The sequence below is a fragment of the Gobio gobio genome, assembly GCF_949357685.1.
Source record: "Gobio gobio genome assembly, chromosome: 17".
Taxonomy (NCBI): domain Eukaryota; kingdom Metazoa; phylum Chordata; class Actinopteri; order Cypriniformes; family Gobionidae; genus Gobio; species Gobio gobio.
The window spans coordinates 3,704,270-3,722,704 of NC_137110.1; the positions used below are offsets into that span (position 1 = coordinate 3,704,270).

Consider the following 18,435-nt stretch of genomic DNA (forward strand, 5'->3'; position numbering starts at 1 on the left):
GGAGAGGATTAGATAAAGTGGTTTGAGTGAGCAATTATCAGTATTTAACCGGACGAAAAGATATTTATTCAATATTATCCACATTATATTTCACATGCAGCAGCATTGAGAACTTTTGTAATGATACGTTTGGCCATTAACTTTGCAAACACATGAGAGGGGTCTAAAGACCCACGAAAGGCAGATCAACGAGCGACTACATTTCTCTCCGATACGGTAGGAAATTAAATTGAAAGTGGGGGATTTGAACTGTGACGATGATTGACAGGGCAGTTTAAACGGTAACGGGACTCACGTAAGAGTGACGAAGTAGTAGGCTATGTCCCAAAGCTTGCATACTCTTCTGCTACACACTCAAAAGTATGTACTTTTTCTTCACAAAAAGAGTACATACTTTTAGAACGTAGTATAAGTAGGCGAATTGGGACGCAGCCCTGAACACAAACGATTACTTCTCTGAGGCGTCTGTGGAGTTTCTGCTCGAGGGCGCCCTCTGGCCTCCAGTATGAATGAAACTTTTGGGTAGAAAATAAGAAAAATAATACTTCTAAATAAATGTATATGACAATCCATTTGTTTTTCTTCAATGTACAGGAGTTTTAATCCCCACAGTGGATGCATAAGAGGCTCATATTTCATATTAAAGACATAGACTTTAGGAAATTGATATCACAGGTAAAAAGCACATTTTTATTATATATGTGTATATATATATATATATATATATATATATATATATATATATATATATATATATATATATATATATATATATATATATATATATATATATATATATATATATATATATATATATATATACACTCTAAAAAATGCTGGGTTAAAAACTACCCAAGTTGGGTTGAAAATGGACAAACCCAGCAATTGGGTTGTTTTAACCCAACGATTGGGTTGTTTTAACCCAGTGGTTGGGTTAAATGTTTGCTTAAAACAACCCAATCGTTGGGTTAAAACAACCCAATTGCTGGATTTGTCCATTTTCAACCCAACTTGGGTTGTTTTTAACCCAGCATTTTTTAGAGTGTATATATATATATATATATATATATATATATATATATATATATATATAGCAACACCTGACCGATCGAGAATAACACTTATCATTCTATTCATTATCTGTCTGTCTAATTTATTTAAAAAAAAAATTAAAAAAAAATTCTGTCCTGTGCTAGACTAACTGAGACTTGTTACAGCACTTGCATATTGCTGATATTGTTGCCCTTCGACTGCTCTAGCTGCTTCTATTGCCCTCATTTGTAAGTCGCTTTGGATAAAAGCGTCTGCTAAATGAGTAAATGTAAATGTAAATATATATATATATATTTATAATAAAAATGTGCTTTTTATCTGTGATATCACTTTCTTAAAGTCTATGTCTTTAATATGAGTGTATATATATATTTGTCAAAAAGATTTGTCAAAAGATTAATCGCGATTAATCGCATCCAAAATAAAAGTTTGTGTTTACATAATATATGTGTGTGTACTCTGTTAATTATTATTTATATATAAATACACACACAAGCATGTATATATTTAAGAAAAAAATATTATTTTTACATATAAAACATTTATATTTATATGTATTATAGATTACATAAATGTATATACAGTATATACATGCAAATATTTCTTAAATATATACATGAATGTGTGTGTATTTATATATAAATAATAATTAACAGAGTACACACACATATATATTATGTAAACACAAACTTTTATTTTGGATGCGATTAATCGCGATTAATCTTTTGACAGCCCTAATATATATATATATATATGAACATATTTTTTATTTTATTTTATTTTTTATTATAAATCCTTAGACCTTTTCTGATGATTTTTAGTCAAAGGCTGTCTGCATACTAACAGGTAAACCATATTTTTTTTGTAAAATATAAAGATTATTATTATTATTATTATTATTATTATTATACTGTTATATTTATTCTTAAATGCTATTTAAAATGAAAATTTTATTTTAATAATAATATTTCTTATTTTTATTTAGCAGTTATAATAATCATAATAATAATTATTAGCCATATTAATATATAAACACAAAATGTTATATACACACTTTTTATTTGTAAAAATAATAATAATCGCATTTGTAAATCGCAATTTTAACCAGAATAATCGCAATTAGATGTTTTCCCCAAATCGTGCAGCCCTAGATATATAAATGTTAATTAAAAAAAAATCCAATATTAGGGTGAAATAGGACATCTTTTTTTCCAATTTGGATCATAGTAGAAATGTACATTATGTATATTTTTTCTTCATCTATGCCGTCATTGCTTACATTAGTTCAGGGATGGAGATATTATCGAATGTGTAATGGAAAATGAACGTGCTCTGATGTAATGTGTGCACAGGATCAGTTCTGATCGTCGGGGGCCAAACTAAACATACTTGACAAATTTGCTCTCTACTGTAAATATTGCACCAATCAGACGTGTCAAGGCTGTTTAACTGTGCATATGTGATTGTGCACAGCTTAGTGATCATCAATCAGTGATCCAATGGCCTTTCAGAGTTAAATGTCAGCTAATGTAGTCTCGACATTAACAGCGAATGGCCTCAGGTTAACTGAGCTGATTATATTCAGGCACAGAGTTTATAATGCAGTGCAGCTCTGTGTAACCCAGTCCGGTTTACAGATTAATGCCACAGAACTGAGCCTGCATCCATACATCCATCATCTGACTGTTTGGTGGAGGGGGGATTATGGGGTTGTTGCTTCACCAAGACATTTTGGACAATTTCATGCTCCCAACTTTGTGTCCTGACCTCAACCCGATTGAACACCTTTGAGATGAATTAGAGCGGAGACTGAGAGCCAGGCCTTCTCCAACATCAGTGCCTGATCTATCTATCGTTCTATCATTCTGTCTATCATTCCATCCATACATCCATCTATCGTTCTATTGTTCTGTCAATCGTTCCATCCATCCATCCATCCGTCCATCCATCTATCCTATCTATCGTTCTATCATTCTGTCTATTGATCCATCCATCCATCTATCGTTCTGTCTATAGTTTCATCCATCCATCCGTCGTTCTATCGTTCGTTCTATAGTTCCATCCATTCATCCATCCATCCATCCATCTATCGTTCTGTCTATAGTTCCATCCATCCATCTATCGTTCTGTCTATAGTTCCATCCATCCATCCTATCTATCGTTCTATCATTCCGTCTATTGATCCATCCATCCATCCATCTATCTATCGTTCTATTGTTCTGTCGATCGTTCCATCCATCCATCCTGTCTATCGTCCTATCATTCTGTCTATTGATCCATTTATCCATCGTTCCATCCATCCATCCATCCATCTATCTATCGTTCTATTGTTCTGTCGATCGTTCCATCCATCCATCCTGTCTATCGTCCTATCATACTGTCTATTGATCCATTTATCCATCGTTCCATCCATCCATCCATCTATCCTATCTATCATCCTATCATTCTGTCTATTGATCCATCCATCGTTCCATCCATCCAATCTATTGTTCTATCATTCCGTCTATTGATCCATCCATCCATCCATCCATCCATCCATCCATCCATCCATCTATCGTTCTGTCTATAGTTTCATCCATCCATCTATCCATCCATCGTTCTATCATTCTGTCTATAGTTCCATCCATCCATCCATCCATCCATCCATCCATCCATCCATCCATCCATCCATCCATCCATCCATCCATCCATCCATCTATCTATCAGTCTGTCTATAGTTCCATCCATCCATCTATTGTTCTATCGTTCTGTCTATATTTCCATCCATCTATCCATCCTATCTATTGTTCTATCATTCTGTCTATTGGTCCATCCATCCATCCATCCATCTATCGTTCTGTCTATAGTTCCATCCATCCATTCATCTATCCATCCATCCATCTATCCTATCTATCGTTCTATCATTCTATCTATTGATCCATCCACCCACCGTTCCATCCATCCAATCTATTGTTCTATCATTCCGTCCATTGATCCATCCATCCATCCATCCATCTATTGTTCTGTCTATAGTTTCATCCATCCATCTATCGTTCTGTCTATAGTTCCATCCATCCATCTATCGTTCTGTCTATAGTTCCATCCATCCATCCATCTATTGTTCTATCGTTCTGTCTATAGTTCCATCCATCCATCCATCCATCCATCTATCATTCTGTCCATAGTTCCATCCATCCATCTATCGTTCTGTCTATAGTTCCATCCATCCATCTATCGTTCTGTCTATAGTTCCATCCATCCATCTATCGTTCTGTCTATAGTTCCATCCATCCATCCATCTATTGTTCTATCGTTCTGTCTATAGTTCCATCCATCCATCCATCCATCCATCTATCATTCTGTCCATAGTTCCATCCATCCATCCATCCATCCATCCATCCATCCATCCATCCATCCATCGTTCTATTGTTCTGTCTATAGTTCCATCCATCCATCCATCCATCCATACATCTATTGTTCTATCGTTCTGTCTATAGTTCCATCCATCCATCCATCCATCCATCCATCTATTGTTCTGTCTATAGTTTCATCCATCCATCCATCTATCCATCTATCCATCCATCGTTCTATTGTTCTGTCTATAGTTCCATCCATCCATCCATCCATCCATCCATACATCTATTGTTCTATCGTTCTGTCTATAGTTCCATCCATCCATCCATCTATTGTTCTATCGTTCTGTCTATAGTTCCATCCATCCATCCATCTATTGTTCTATCGTTCTGTCTATAGTTCCATCCATCCATCCATCTATTGTTCTATCGTTCTGTCTATAGTTCCATCCATCCATCCATACATCTATTGTTCTATCGTTCTGTCTATAGTTCCATCCATCCATCCATCCATCCATCCATCCATCTATCGTTCTGTCTATAGTTTCATCCATCCATCCATCCATCTATCGTTCTGTCTATAGTTCCATCCATCCATCCATCCATCTATTGTTCTATCGTTCTGTCTATAGTTCCATCCATCCATCCATCCATCCATCCATCCATCCATCTATCATTCTGTCTATAATTTCATCCATCCATCTATCCATCCATCCATCGTTCTATGGTTCTGTCTATAGTTCCATCCATCCATCTATTTGAATCTATGCTTTTCTAATACAAAATACAGTTAAATGAATTTCAAACCTTGCTTTTCTACTTAAAAATGACTAAACTTCACCTTTTGTGCATCACAGAAGGAAAAGCTTTGGAATAGCATGAGTGAGTGAACGACAGAATATCTCATTCTGTGTGAGCTGTTGCTTTAATCCCGTGTGGGAGCGCGATATTGTTTCCAACCTTGATTCTCGGACACCATTGGCCGTAAGCAGAGCAGCTCCCACACAGGTGATTCAGGCTCTCTCCTGTCTCGCTCAACCGCTGTGTTTCGTGATTCTCCAGGGGAGATTCACCTGATCTGCGTCCAGACTCACCCACGAACACCTGCCGCCCGTCCATCAAGGTGCAAACACACCCATTTCCACTCGGAGAGCGGGCAGACTTCCAGACCATCTCCTTCACTCCACTCTCCACAAAAGAGCCCTCATAAAAAATATCAATTACATGCCTTTCATTGACTGCATTCAAAAGCTTTCAAACTGTGGCTTAAACGACTAATAGGCTCGCTGCAGTAATGTACCTAATGCCGGAGAAATAACAGAGCGAGCGTTTGAGAGGTGAGCCTAATTCAAGGGCAGTTGCGTTTAATGGCTGCACCATTAGGAGTAATGCAAGCGCCAAATGACACTCCACTCCGGGGTGCCAATTCAAACCGTATTAAACACTGTGTCTTATTGACCAGGGACATTATCCACATCCATACGCCACCCTATGCTTTTCATGCATTTTAAGTCACAGTCATGATCCTGATTATAAGTAAGACCTACATTTAATACGAAACAAATTGGTCCAAGGTAATAATTGTAAAGAAATGTGTGTTGCGGAAGGGGAAAAGTCATTTCTGCACCTTTAGCATTACTAAAGTCCTGCAGTTCAGTCTGGTGCCATTAGTTACACACTCGCCGTTTACTCTACATGGGGAAAGAGCGAGTAAAACTAGTGAATTGGAACAAAGTTGTAATGTGTGTATGGATCTTTTATGGATCAGGGAGAAGAACAGTAGGCCTACATTTCCCAGAATGCACCTGTGTTCGGTTTCTTTAAACTATACTGTAAATTCCTTTTCCTGTAAATCCAGTTCAACTTCTTGTTTTGGAAGAAAATAACTCAAAATGAAGGGAGTTTTTGCTTAAAATAAGCAATGGGGTAAATGGGGTCAATGGGGTAAGCAAAATAATCTTAATTCAAACAGAAAACAAGATTATTTTTCTTACCCCATTGGCAGATTATTTTGCTTATTTTAAGCAAAAACTCCCTTAATTTTGAGTTATTTTCCCCCAAAACAAGACAAAAACTTTTGCTTGTCTAGTAAATGCTTCTTAATTTAAGATTTTTTAGATATTTGGACTAAAAACAAGACAAAAATACTAAGTAAGAAAAGCATTTTTGCAGTGCATAAACATTGTTTTTTCATGCTGTGGTCAATTTTGAGATTTTGGGCCAGTTTAGAATTTTTTTGAGAATTAGGCATAACTGAATTTAAAAGAGCGCCCTACCCACATACATTGGAGTAAATTGATAAAAATGGTCTCATTTTACAGAAAACACTCTACATTTTAACCCAGTGGTGGAATATTGCATATGTTATATTGTATTTATTCACAATTTTATGATAAACATATATAAAAGTCATATTTTGATTTATCTTTTAATTAATTTGTTATTTGAAAATCTATCATTTTTAATATGTTTGTTCTGTTGATTCCACTAAGGTGTCAGTAAACAGGGGGGGAAAGAATTTTCTTGATATCTCCTTCCAAAAAAAAGTTATTGAGATGAATCTGTCCAAACGATCTAATAACTTTTGCTCATCTGCATTGACTTTCTATAGCCGCTGGGAAATCGAAAAGAAGGCTCCGCCTCCTCAACTTTGTAAAGGGAGATCTCGGGCTCTGATTGGTCTAGAAGCATGAACGACATGTCTATAGAGAGCTGAGATCATAGATATACATAATAAAGGCTAGATGTCTCGTCCGCGCTGCTGGCCAATGCTGGTCGACGTCCGCATCTGGCGGCCATCTTGTCTCAGTCAGCTCGCTCACTCGTAACATTGTGTTTTAATGGTGCGTGTCCTTTTTAAATAACCATAACTTGCTCAATTTTGCACTGATTTTCAAACTATTTGGTTTGTTACAAACATCAGAGATGTAGTTATGACACTGCATACTTATGAATAATTAAACTTGTTCAAGCATCCAGAATTATAGCCACGTTAATAACGTTTGTAAGAAACCAAACCATTTGTAAATCCGTCAAGATTTCAGCGAGATCAGAGTATTTGTGTTCAGATCATCAGGTGCCTGTGACAAGATGGCCGCCGGTGATGGCATTAGAGACTCCGCCGTAAGACATCTAGCCTTTATTATGGATATCTATGGCTGAAAATGTTTCAAAACTAAGGATAATAAGAGTATTTGTCTGCATCACATGTTTTGATCTGGACATCGGTGACATATCACAGTGTGGTTTGGCCATGCACGCTCACAGACATGAGATAATGTTCTTAGAAATGTATCAGAGTCAGATATATCCACTTCAGTAGCACCTAGTCTTATGCTTAACTATATTCTGAAGGCTTTTCCAGAGGGATTTGTTGATATATCATTCCAATCCTGAGTTACAGGTCCTTTTACTCCAAACAACAAGGCGAAAATTGATTTTTTTAAGGCTATTGTCAGTATTTTCTAATTTACTAAAGCACAAAATAAGATACCCAGAATCCCCTCGGTTAAAGCCCTCTCATCTAATATGTCAACAAATACAACCAAGAGTTTTAAACCTGGTCCTTTCCAATCTCCAGATTTAGTTTTTTGGAAATGTATGCAAATGAGCGTATATTTAAGTATATACGGCCTCATTTGCATATTAAAACATTAATTAACTCAAAACTTGTAATACGTTTTTTTCTTATGTTTATGCTAGTAATAAACTGGAGAAGTTTCACAGTGATATCTTCTCATTTAAAAAAATCCCCATTCACCTGTAGTGTCTGGCCTTAAAGCTACATTTCCCAGAGCTATGAGTAATGTTTGGGAAAGAAATATAATGTCTGGGTGTCCTTCCAATGGACTCTTGTTAGAAGAACATCTTGTTCAGAGTCTGAAGACACAGCCTGAACAGTTCTAGCAATTATTAGAGGAAAAACTTTCACAAACTTTCCTGTTTTTATCTGGTCAAATGCACTGAAGCTGTCAGGTGTTCTTTTCTCCTTCATGAGCGAGTGAGAATCGCATGGGTCAAATAAAAACTCCACGGTTACCTCCAGATGGGACGAGCATCTTTTACATTGTCTCACTTGGATCAGCTATTTTTAAAATTAGCATGGTGCACATTTTAACCAATTACTATTGCTGATGCAATCAATATGCAGCAAATTAAACACATGCTTCATTTAGACGCGTTTAGTTGCGTCTGTTGCTGCAACTCAGAATTTCCTGCATCCTCACTTTAAATTAAACGCAGGCTGCATCCTAATTTACATACCTTGCATACTTAGTAGTATGCAAAATGAATATTAGTGCATCCTAAATCACATTGTTTGGTGTGCTATTTTTCAAAACGTGCATCCCGTCATGGGGTTTGGACTAATAGCGGCCATAATTCTTTTGTGAGTGTTCTTTAGTGTTTTGTACAGCTGTGGAAAAATAGTCAAGCATGTGTTATGGGATTATATTACCCACAATCCTTTGTGCAATGATTAAGGATGGCCATTTTGTATCAAATGTTTCACATAACTGTCAGGAAGGTGAACCCAAAGCTGAATAATGAATTTAAAAATAACAGATGCAAACTCGTCCATGCAAACACAAATGCAACGGACATTTTTGGTAACACTTTACATGAAGCCTTTATTTATAATGCATTAATTAATGCACCTTATAATCTCATTAATAATTAGCCACAGTTGTAATTGATTATAATACACTTTTAGGAAGTATAATGGGTTCCACTTTATTTTAAGGTGTCTTTGTTGCATTGTAACCCGACATTTAAGTACTGAGTACTACATGTACTTACTATAGGCTTAGGGCTTGGTTTAGGGTTAGTTGCATGCAATTATATATAATGTATAGTTGTTACTATAGTAACTGCATGTAATATATATAACAATGACACTGTAAAATAAAGTGTTACCGTATAATGCATGCATTAAAAAGTCAATTTCAGATGTAACAAGGAATCTGTGAATAAAATAATGCATTTTAACTAGGGCTGTCAAAAGATTAATCGCGATTAATCGCATCCAAAATAAAAGTTTGTGTTTACATAATATATGTGTGTGTACTATGTTAATTATTATTTATATATAAATACACACACAAGCATGTATATATTTAAGAAGAAAATATTATTTTTACATATAAAACATTTATATTTATATTAGGGCTGGGCAAATTAACGCGTTAACGCGGGCGATTAATTTTTTCAGCTTAACGCATTAAAAATATTTAACGCAAATAACGCAGCGTCCGTTTTTATATCCATTTTTGCTTAGCGTTACATCACGCTCTTATTAATGTAAATGCTTCCAAGCGTGACAAGACACAAGCGAACGCGCTGTATGCCAATGTCCTGTGTGTGTGTGTGTGTGTGTGTGTGTGTGTCAGTGTCCTGTCTGTGTGGATGCGTCTCATGTCAGCTAATCAAGGGACACACACACACACTCGATGCACAGATAGACTCGCGTCAGTTTCCTGCTCACATCGAGTTCTCTTTTGCTCTTGAACAAACAATAACACAGAGGATTTTGAGTATTCTCATTAGGAGTCTTAAATTAGTTAAATAACGTCTTAAATGAACTTAAAGAGTTGTGAGGAAATGAGACGCGCGGGACAGCGCGTGAGATCCGCGGCTGATCTTAAAGTGACAGTAGCACTGATGATGATGTCATTAATGTTCATCAAAGAACAACGGCAACAGAGAAAATTGTAGCTTTAATGATGATTAATCTATATTTAATTTATTATTTATGCAGTTAAGAAAGATAACCATTACATTTCTGTATATGTATAACAGGGAAGGCCATGGGTAAATATAACATTTATTATTTTGGGTTTATGTAAAGATTGTTTTAAGTTAACTTAAATTAAAAGTTGTTTTTTAAAAGCCTAATAAATGTTGAAATTGGGAGCTTTCAGTTATACTGTAATGTAACGTCATTAATGTTTCATAGAGACTTTAGTATCAGTGATACTGGCCTTCATTCATAAAAAGATGACAATACAACACATATTTAAAATATGCTGTCTTTAAATTGTTTATACATTAATTTGGAGAGTAACTGAAATTATTACAATATCAAAATATTAAAAACGTAAAATATAAAAAACTTGCGATTAATCGCGATTAATTACAGAAAAAAGTGCGATTTTAATTAGTTAATTTTTTTTAATCGATGCCCAGCACTAATTTATATATATTATAGATTATATAAATGTATATACATGCAAATATTTCTTAAATATATACATGAATGTGTGTGTATTTATATATAAATAATAATTAACAGAGTACACACACATATATTATGTAAACACAAACTTTTATTTTGGATGCGATTAATCGCGATTAATCTTTTGACAGCCCTAATTTTAACGTTGGTTATAATAACTTATGAAAAGATATAATGCATTTTACCATACATTATGAATACATGTATAATGCATTATAAATAAAGGCTTCAAGTAGATGACTGTGATATTTTGTCCCAGTGCTTCCATACTGTCCCGTACTCAAAAGCCCTTCCTCATCCATCATGCGTTCAGTGTGCAAGCCGGTGAAATGAATCCGATTTCTGTGAAACATCTGCCACACTGACTTTCTGCGAAAAGTTTCCTGACATATTGAGCAGGTCTGAAGTGAATTATCACCATTAACACAAAAGAGTGGGTTGATTCTGTAGAGAGGGAGCTTTTCAATGATGATGATGACGCATGTAATGAATCTATAACATGCTGAGCGGCCCACGTATCCTGAGAACTGTGTCAAGAGACAATTTATCCTGCGTTACACACAATACATAAAGCATTTTACAGAAGATTTGTAGCATTTCAGTTTTTACACTCATTTGGAAAGACCGTTTTCCTGTTGCACCTTGAAATGAAGTACATTTGCACAACATAAAACTATAATGCATGCTGTTTTAGATTAAATGCATTTATTGCATTGTTTATTATCACAGATAAAGTATGAATAATATGTGCACTTATGTTCCTGCTTTTACCAGACGCATTTCAAAATGAACTAGTGAGCAAAACTGTGACAGGCTTCATCGTTTTGAGTCACTTTGACCCAGAAACACTTTTGGAGATTTAAGCTCTAAGATAAAAGTCTCAGCCATCATTTGAATAATTATGTGTATCATAATAATAATCATTTCATTTTACTGAAGAGCATAAAAAATTGGGTCAAAGTGACTCAAAATGATGGACCAGGTCACAAATCATGAAAAAAATTAAAATGTTGAACACTTGCAGGACCTAAAATACGCACTTTACATATGTGTATATTTTATACATATTTTATATTATTTTATATATACTATCTTGACGCTGAATTAAAGCAATTTGTCGTCTTGGATTTCAGACTTGATTCTTGTACCCATGATCCTTCACCTTTGACCTCTGTATTTTCTCTGTCTTTCAGAGGTTGGCTGGAGAGGCTGAAAAAATCCAACGAGAGCATTCATGGCAAGATGGAATCAAGGTAAGGTCAAAGTTCAACTGTCTTGAGATTTGATGATGCAAACTTGCTCTTACTTTTTTACTCTCAAATTGTACTTTTAAATGAGAATATAAGTAGAATAACATTTGCTTTCTTTCAGTAACAGTAGAACAGAAATAATTTCTATATTATTCATTTCCTTTAATTACCTTTCGCAAATGGAAATTAATAGTTTGTGATGGATGGGCGTATAAACTGATGGATATAGACGGATGATAGACATATAGATGGATGGATAGACATATAGATGGATGGATAGACATATAGATGGATAAATGATACGGACGGACGGACGGATGGACGGATTAATAGACGTATAGAAGGATAAATGATGGATGGATGGATGGATGGATGGATGAACGGATGAACGGATGAATAGACCTATAGACAGATAAATGATGGATGGATGGATGGATAGATAGACATATAGACAACTAAATGATAGACGGATGGATGGATAGATAGATGTATAGACAACTAAATGATAGATGGATGGATGGATGGATGGATGAATGTATAGACAAATAAATGATAGACTGATTGACGGATGCATAGATGGATGAATAGATGTAAAGACAGATAAATGATTGGATGGATGAATAGACGTATAGATGGATAAATGATAGACAGATGGATGGATGGATGGACGGACAGACAGACTTTTAGATGGATGGATAGATGTATGGATGGATGGATGAATGTATAAACATATGGATAGACTAATAGACGGATGGATAGACGTATAGATGGATGATGGATGGATGTATGGACAAATGGATAGACGTATAGACAGATAAATGATTGATGGATGGACAGATGTATAGACGTATAGACAGATAAATGATAGACGGATGGACGGACGGACGCATAGATGGATGGATAGATTTATAGACAGATAAATGATTGACGGATGGATAGATGATGGATGGATGACGTATAGATGGATGGTCAGACATTTTATATAGATAAATGATAGACGGATGGATGGATGGATGATGAATGGATAGACATGGATGGATGGATGGATGGATGGATGGATGGATGGACGGACGTATAGACAGATAAATGATAGACGGATGGATGGATGGATGGATGGATGATGAATGGATAGACATGGATGGATGGATGGATGGACGTATAGACAGATAAATGATAGATGGATGGATGCATGGATGGATGGATGATGAATGGATAGACATGGATGGATGGATGGATGGATGGACGTATAGACAGATAAATGATAGACGGATGGATGGATGGATGGATGATGAATGGATAGACATGGATGGATGGATGGATGGACGTATAGACAGATAAATGATAGACGGATGGATGGATGGATGATGAATGGATGGACGTATAGACAGATAAATGATAGACGGATGGATGGATGGATGATGAATGGATGGACGTATAGACAGATAAATGATAGACGGATGGATGGATGGATGATGAATGGATGGACGTATAGACAGATAAATGATAGACGGATGGATGGATGGATGATGAATGGATGGACGTATAGACAGATAAATGATAGACGGATGGATGGATGGATGGATGGATGATGAATGGATAGACATGGATGGATGGATGGATGGACGTATAGACAGATAAATGATAGATGGATGGATGGATGGATGGATGGATGATGAATGGATAGACATGGATGGATGGATGGATGGATGGACGTATAGACAGATAAATGATAGACGGATGGATGGATGGATGATGAATGGATAGACATGGATGGATGGATGGATGGATGGATGGACGTATAGACAGATAAATGATAGACGGATGGATGGATGGATGATGAATGGATGGACGTATAGACAGATAAATGATAGACGGATGGATGGATGGATGATGAATGGATGGACGTATAGACAGATAAATGATAGACGGATGGATGGATGGATGATGAATGGATGGACGTATAGACAGATAAATGATAGACGGATGGATGGATGGATGATGAATGGATGGACGTATAGACAGATAAATGATAGACGGATGGATGGATGGATGATGAATGGATGGACGTATAGATGGATGATGGATGGATAGACATGGATGGATGGATGGATGGACGTATAGACAGATAAATGATAGACGGATGGATGGATTCATAGACATATGAATGGATGGAAGGAGGTATGGATGGATGGATGGACGTATGGATGTATGAATGGCTGATTGATCAGGTTCTGGAAAATGACAAATGAAATCCGAGGAAAATGCTGTTAAATTTGACGTCTGAGACTGTATTTGTGAAACTAAAGCAGCCAAACTCAAATCTGTGTTCATGAAAGCAGGTCATCTCAAATTAGACAAACATTCTGTAAATGAACATATAAAGAGGAGAGCAACTTTGAGAATGATGGGATGGACTTCCAGCGGAGCCGGGTTGTGAACAGGACCGCTGCGATACATACGGAGGACACACACACACACACACACACACACACTGCTGTGTGATGTTGGCTGTCTCCAGGGAGACCGTGCTTGCTGTCATGCTACACTTCCCACAAATGGATTTTTAACCCCGTTGCTCCCGCGGGATATTTGAGAAAGGACTCTAAAACTAATAATTATGAGACCTCCTCTCTGAGAGAGCCCATCTCTATTCATGGCTGCTTAGCCACTAAAGCCACCGGTGGAGGGGTGGGGGGGGGGGGCGGGGGGGGCGGTGGATGGGTGGAGGGATGGAGGGATGGAGGGGTGGAGGGGTGGGGGGGCGGTGGATGGAGGGGTGGAGGGGTGGGGGGGGGGGGCGGTGGATGGGCGGAGGGGTGGAGGGGTGGAGGACGGGCCGCTGTCTGTCACCGCCAGCGACTTCTCGCTTTTTTTTTCTTTTTTTTTGACAAAAAACAGCAAAATACAAAACTCTCGTAGGGGAAAGAGAGTATACACATACATACACAATTCTGACTTTATACACACAATTCTGACTATACACACAATTCTGGCTTTATATCACACAATTCTGGCTTTATATCACAATTCTGACTATATACACAATTCTGGCTTTATATCACAATTCTGACTATACACACAATTCTGGCTTTATATCACACAATTCTGGCTTTATATCACAATTCTGACTATACACACAATTCTGGCTTTATATCACAATTCTGACTATACACACAATTCTGGCTTTATATCACACAATTCTGGCTTTATATCACACAATTCTGGCTTTATATCACACAATTCTGGCTTTATATCACACAATTCAAATCTGACTATCACACAATTCTGACTTTATATCACACAATTCCAATCTGACTATCACACAATTCTGACTTTATATCACACAATTCCAATCTGACTATCACACAATTCTGAATTTATACACACAATTCTCACTTTTATACACACAATTCTGACTTTATACACACAATCCTGGCTTTATATCACACAATTCAAATCTGACTATCACACAATTCTGACTTTATATCACACATATAAAGACCGCCATAGACTTCTGATGGACACACACACAGACGTGTGCGTTTCACAAAGGCTATTTCTGACCTTGTCCGAGAGGATTTCCTAAAGCCTTCAGATGTGGTTATTTCTCTATGCCAGGTCTGTGGTCTTTCATCGCTCTGGGGATTCTCTTTAGTAACGTTGTCCTGTTTCTCTTTGCATGTGTTTGGAGAAAGGAAAATAGACTCAAATGAGTCGACATTTGTCATACAGTCAGAGTATAGAGCTGAAGAGTGAATGCGATAGTCTTTTCTTCCCTGTTGTGACAGCTTTTCGAGCAAGAAAAGATGTAGGGCGGGGCTTGATTTTGTCCATTGGGGTTTGATTGGATGGATGTGGTTTGCTATTGGTGGATCTCATGTGAGTGACAGGTTGCCCCGCCCTCATGCCATTAAACACGACATCAGTCCATTTTGATTTCATGGTTAAATATTTGAGCTAATAGAGATGCACCGATCAACCGGCCAGGGATCGGAATGGTTCATGGACAGAAACTCCTCATTGTTCTCCAGCTCAACACAGTTAGTCTTATTGTTTAAATCTGGTGTTGTTGATTTACAGCCTAATATGATCTCGCTCACTGCAGTGTGAACAAGTTTCTCATAGTAGCATTATAACATCACTTTAACACAGAAGTGTGTGATATGATAAAACAGCGCTGCGTTACACACACACACACACACACACACACATGAGCGGAAGAAGCAGAAGAACCTCGTCTGAATGAATAAAAGCTCCACTGCTCTCGAGCTCGTCTCTCATTAGCAATCGCTCCAACTCCTCGTTCAGCTCCACCTGCTCTAGCGGCGAAACATTACATATTGCACCTTTAAATCCAGTCAGTTCTGGACTGTAGATAGTTAAGATGACGCATGTTGTGTAACAGTGTATTGGTTCCGTGCATCAGGTCTTAAAGTGACAGCAGCCTAATATTCCTGCTGCTCATGTTCATCAAAGAACGAAAAACAACCCAATCACTGGGCTAAAACAACCCAACCACTGGGCTAAATCATCCCAACCGCTGGGCTAAAACAACCCAACCGCTGGGCTAAATCATCCCAACCGCTGGGCTAAATCATCCCAACCGCTGGGCTAAAACAACCCAACCACTGTGCTAAAACAACCCAATCGCGTGGCTAAAACAACCCAACCGCTGGGCTAAATCATCCCAACCGCTGGGCTAAAACAACCCAACCGCGTGGCTAAAACAACCCAACCGCTGGGCTAAATCATCCCAACCGCTGGGCTAAAACAACCCAATCGCGTGGCTAAAACATCCCAACCGCTGGGCTAAAACAACCCAACCACTGTGCTAAAACAACCCAATCGCGTGGCTAAAACAACCCAATCGTGTGGCTAAAGTATCCCAACCGCTGGGCTAAAACAACCCAACCGCTGTGCTAAAACAACCCAATCATGTGGCTAAAACAACCCAACCGCTGGGCTAAAACAACCCAATCGCGTGGCTAAAACAACCCAACCGCTGGGCTAAATCATCCTGACCGCTGGGCTAAATTATCCCAACCGCTGGGCTAAAACAACCCAACCGCAGGGCTAAAACAACCCAACCACTGTGCTAAAACAACCCAATCGCGTGGCTAAAACAACCCAACCGCTGGGCTAAATCATCCCAATCGCTGGGCTAAAACAACCCAACCGCTAGGCTAAAACAACCCAACCGCTGTGCTAAAAAAAAACAACCGCTGGGCTAAAACAACCCAACCACTGGGCTAAAACAACCCAACCGCTGGGCTAAAACAACCCAACCACTGGGCTAAATCATCCCAACCACTGGGCTAAATCATCCCAACCGCTGGGCTAAAACAACCCAACCGCTAGGCTAAAACAACCCAACCGCTGTGCTAAAACAATCCAATTGCATGGCTAAAACAACCCAACCACTGGGCTAAAACAACCCAACCACTGGGCTAAAACAACCCAACCGCTGGGCTAAAACAACCCAACCGCTGGGCTAAAACAACCCAACCGCTGTGCTAAAACAACCCAACCGCTGGGCTAAATCATCCCAATCGCTGGGCTAAAACAACCCAAACGCTGGGCTAAAACAACCCAACACAACTTGGGTTGTTTTTGACCCAGCATTTTTAGAGTGCACCTTACTAACTATTAATAAGCAGTAAATCAGGAGTTTATCGAGGCAAAAGTCATAGTTAATAGTGAATGTGTGTTAAAGTGTTGCAGTGTTTCCAGCAACACACACACACACACACACACACACACACACGTAGTTCTGCAATTGCTAAAGCTCGGTACTGTGACACATTTCACGTTTGTCTTTCTTTTTCTATGATGCTCTTTTATTTATTTCTCGCCGTGCTCATTTAGAAGTCTTCTCTCACTCTCTCTCTCTCTGTCTGTTTTCATCACTCTCTCCTCTCTCTCCGCCCCTCTTCCACTATCTCTCTCTTTCCTCTCACACCTCCCTCTTATCTGTCCTCGTTTCTAATCAGGCGTGAAAACAGTTTGAAAATATCATATTGTTGCAAATACTGCAATTGAATCCTAATGGCGTGCGGACATTAATAATGTATTGCGGGGCTGATTTCATTTGCCTTTATAATTAGGGCAGGTAATGAAGCACTGTAGGGGCCAAACCGATCCAGCGGGAGAGGAGGGGAAACGCCGAGGATGCTGGGAAACGGCGAGGGCTCTCTCCAGTTGTGGATTTTACATTGGTAACAGTTCCGCTCTCTCTTTTGGAGCGCGCTGTAATTAGATTAGTCTCACATGCTCTTTAGCACATTAGTCTCAGAGCGACGGATGGAGTAAATATGAGAGACACGCACATCAGATACAAGTAGTTCAGCCACTGTAAAATCCAACAGTTGTTCTTACTAAGACTTTTTTAGTAAACTTTACTTAATGTCCAATAATTTGTTGAACTTACTTAAAACAATTCAGTAATCTGAACTATTTGCATGCTATGCCTTCGTTACTTAGAAAACTCAAGTAAACATTACTTGACTGGTTTGAGCACCATTTTGCCAAAGCAAAAAAACAAGCAGGCGGGCAAAGTGTTTTTGAGGTG

The 18,435-nt window shown here is 38.0% G+C and overlaps 1 protein-coding gene across 3 annotated transcripts in view; it reads left to right on the forward strand.

The window, feature by feature from the left end:
• cacna2d2a (calcium channel, voltage-dependent, alpha 2/delta subunit 2a) overlaps positions 1 to 18,435 on the forward strand; it is a 399,611-nt gene that overhangs the window by 168,740 nt on the left and 212,436 nt on the right. For all 3 annotated transcript variants that reach the window (XM_079841618.1, XM_079841619.1, XM_079841620.1), the window contains exon 4: positions 11,811 to 11,870. In XM_079841618.1, the coding sequence (XP_079697744.1) occupies positions 11,811 to 11,870 (60 nt within the window). The remainder of the gene's footprint in view (positions 1 to 11,810; positions 11,871 to 18,435) is intronic.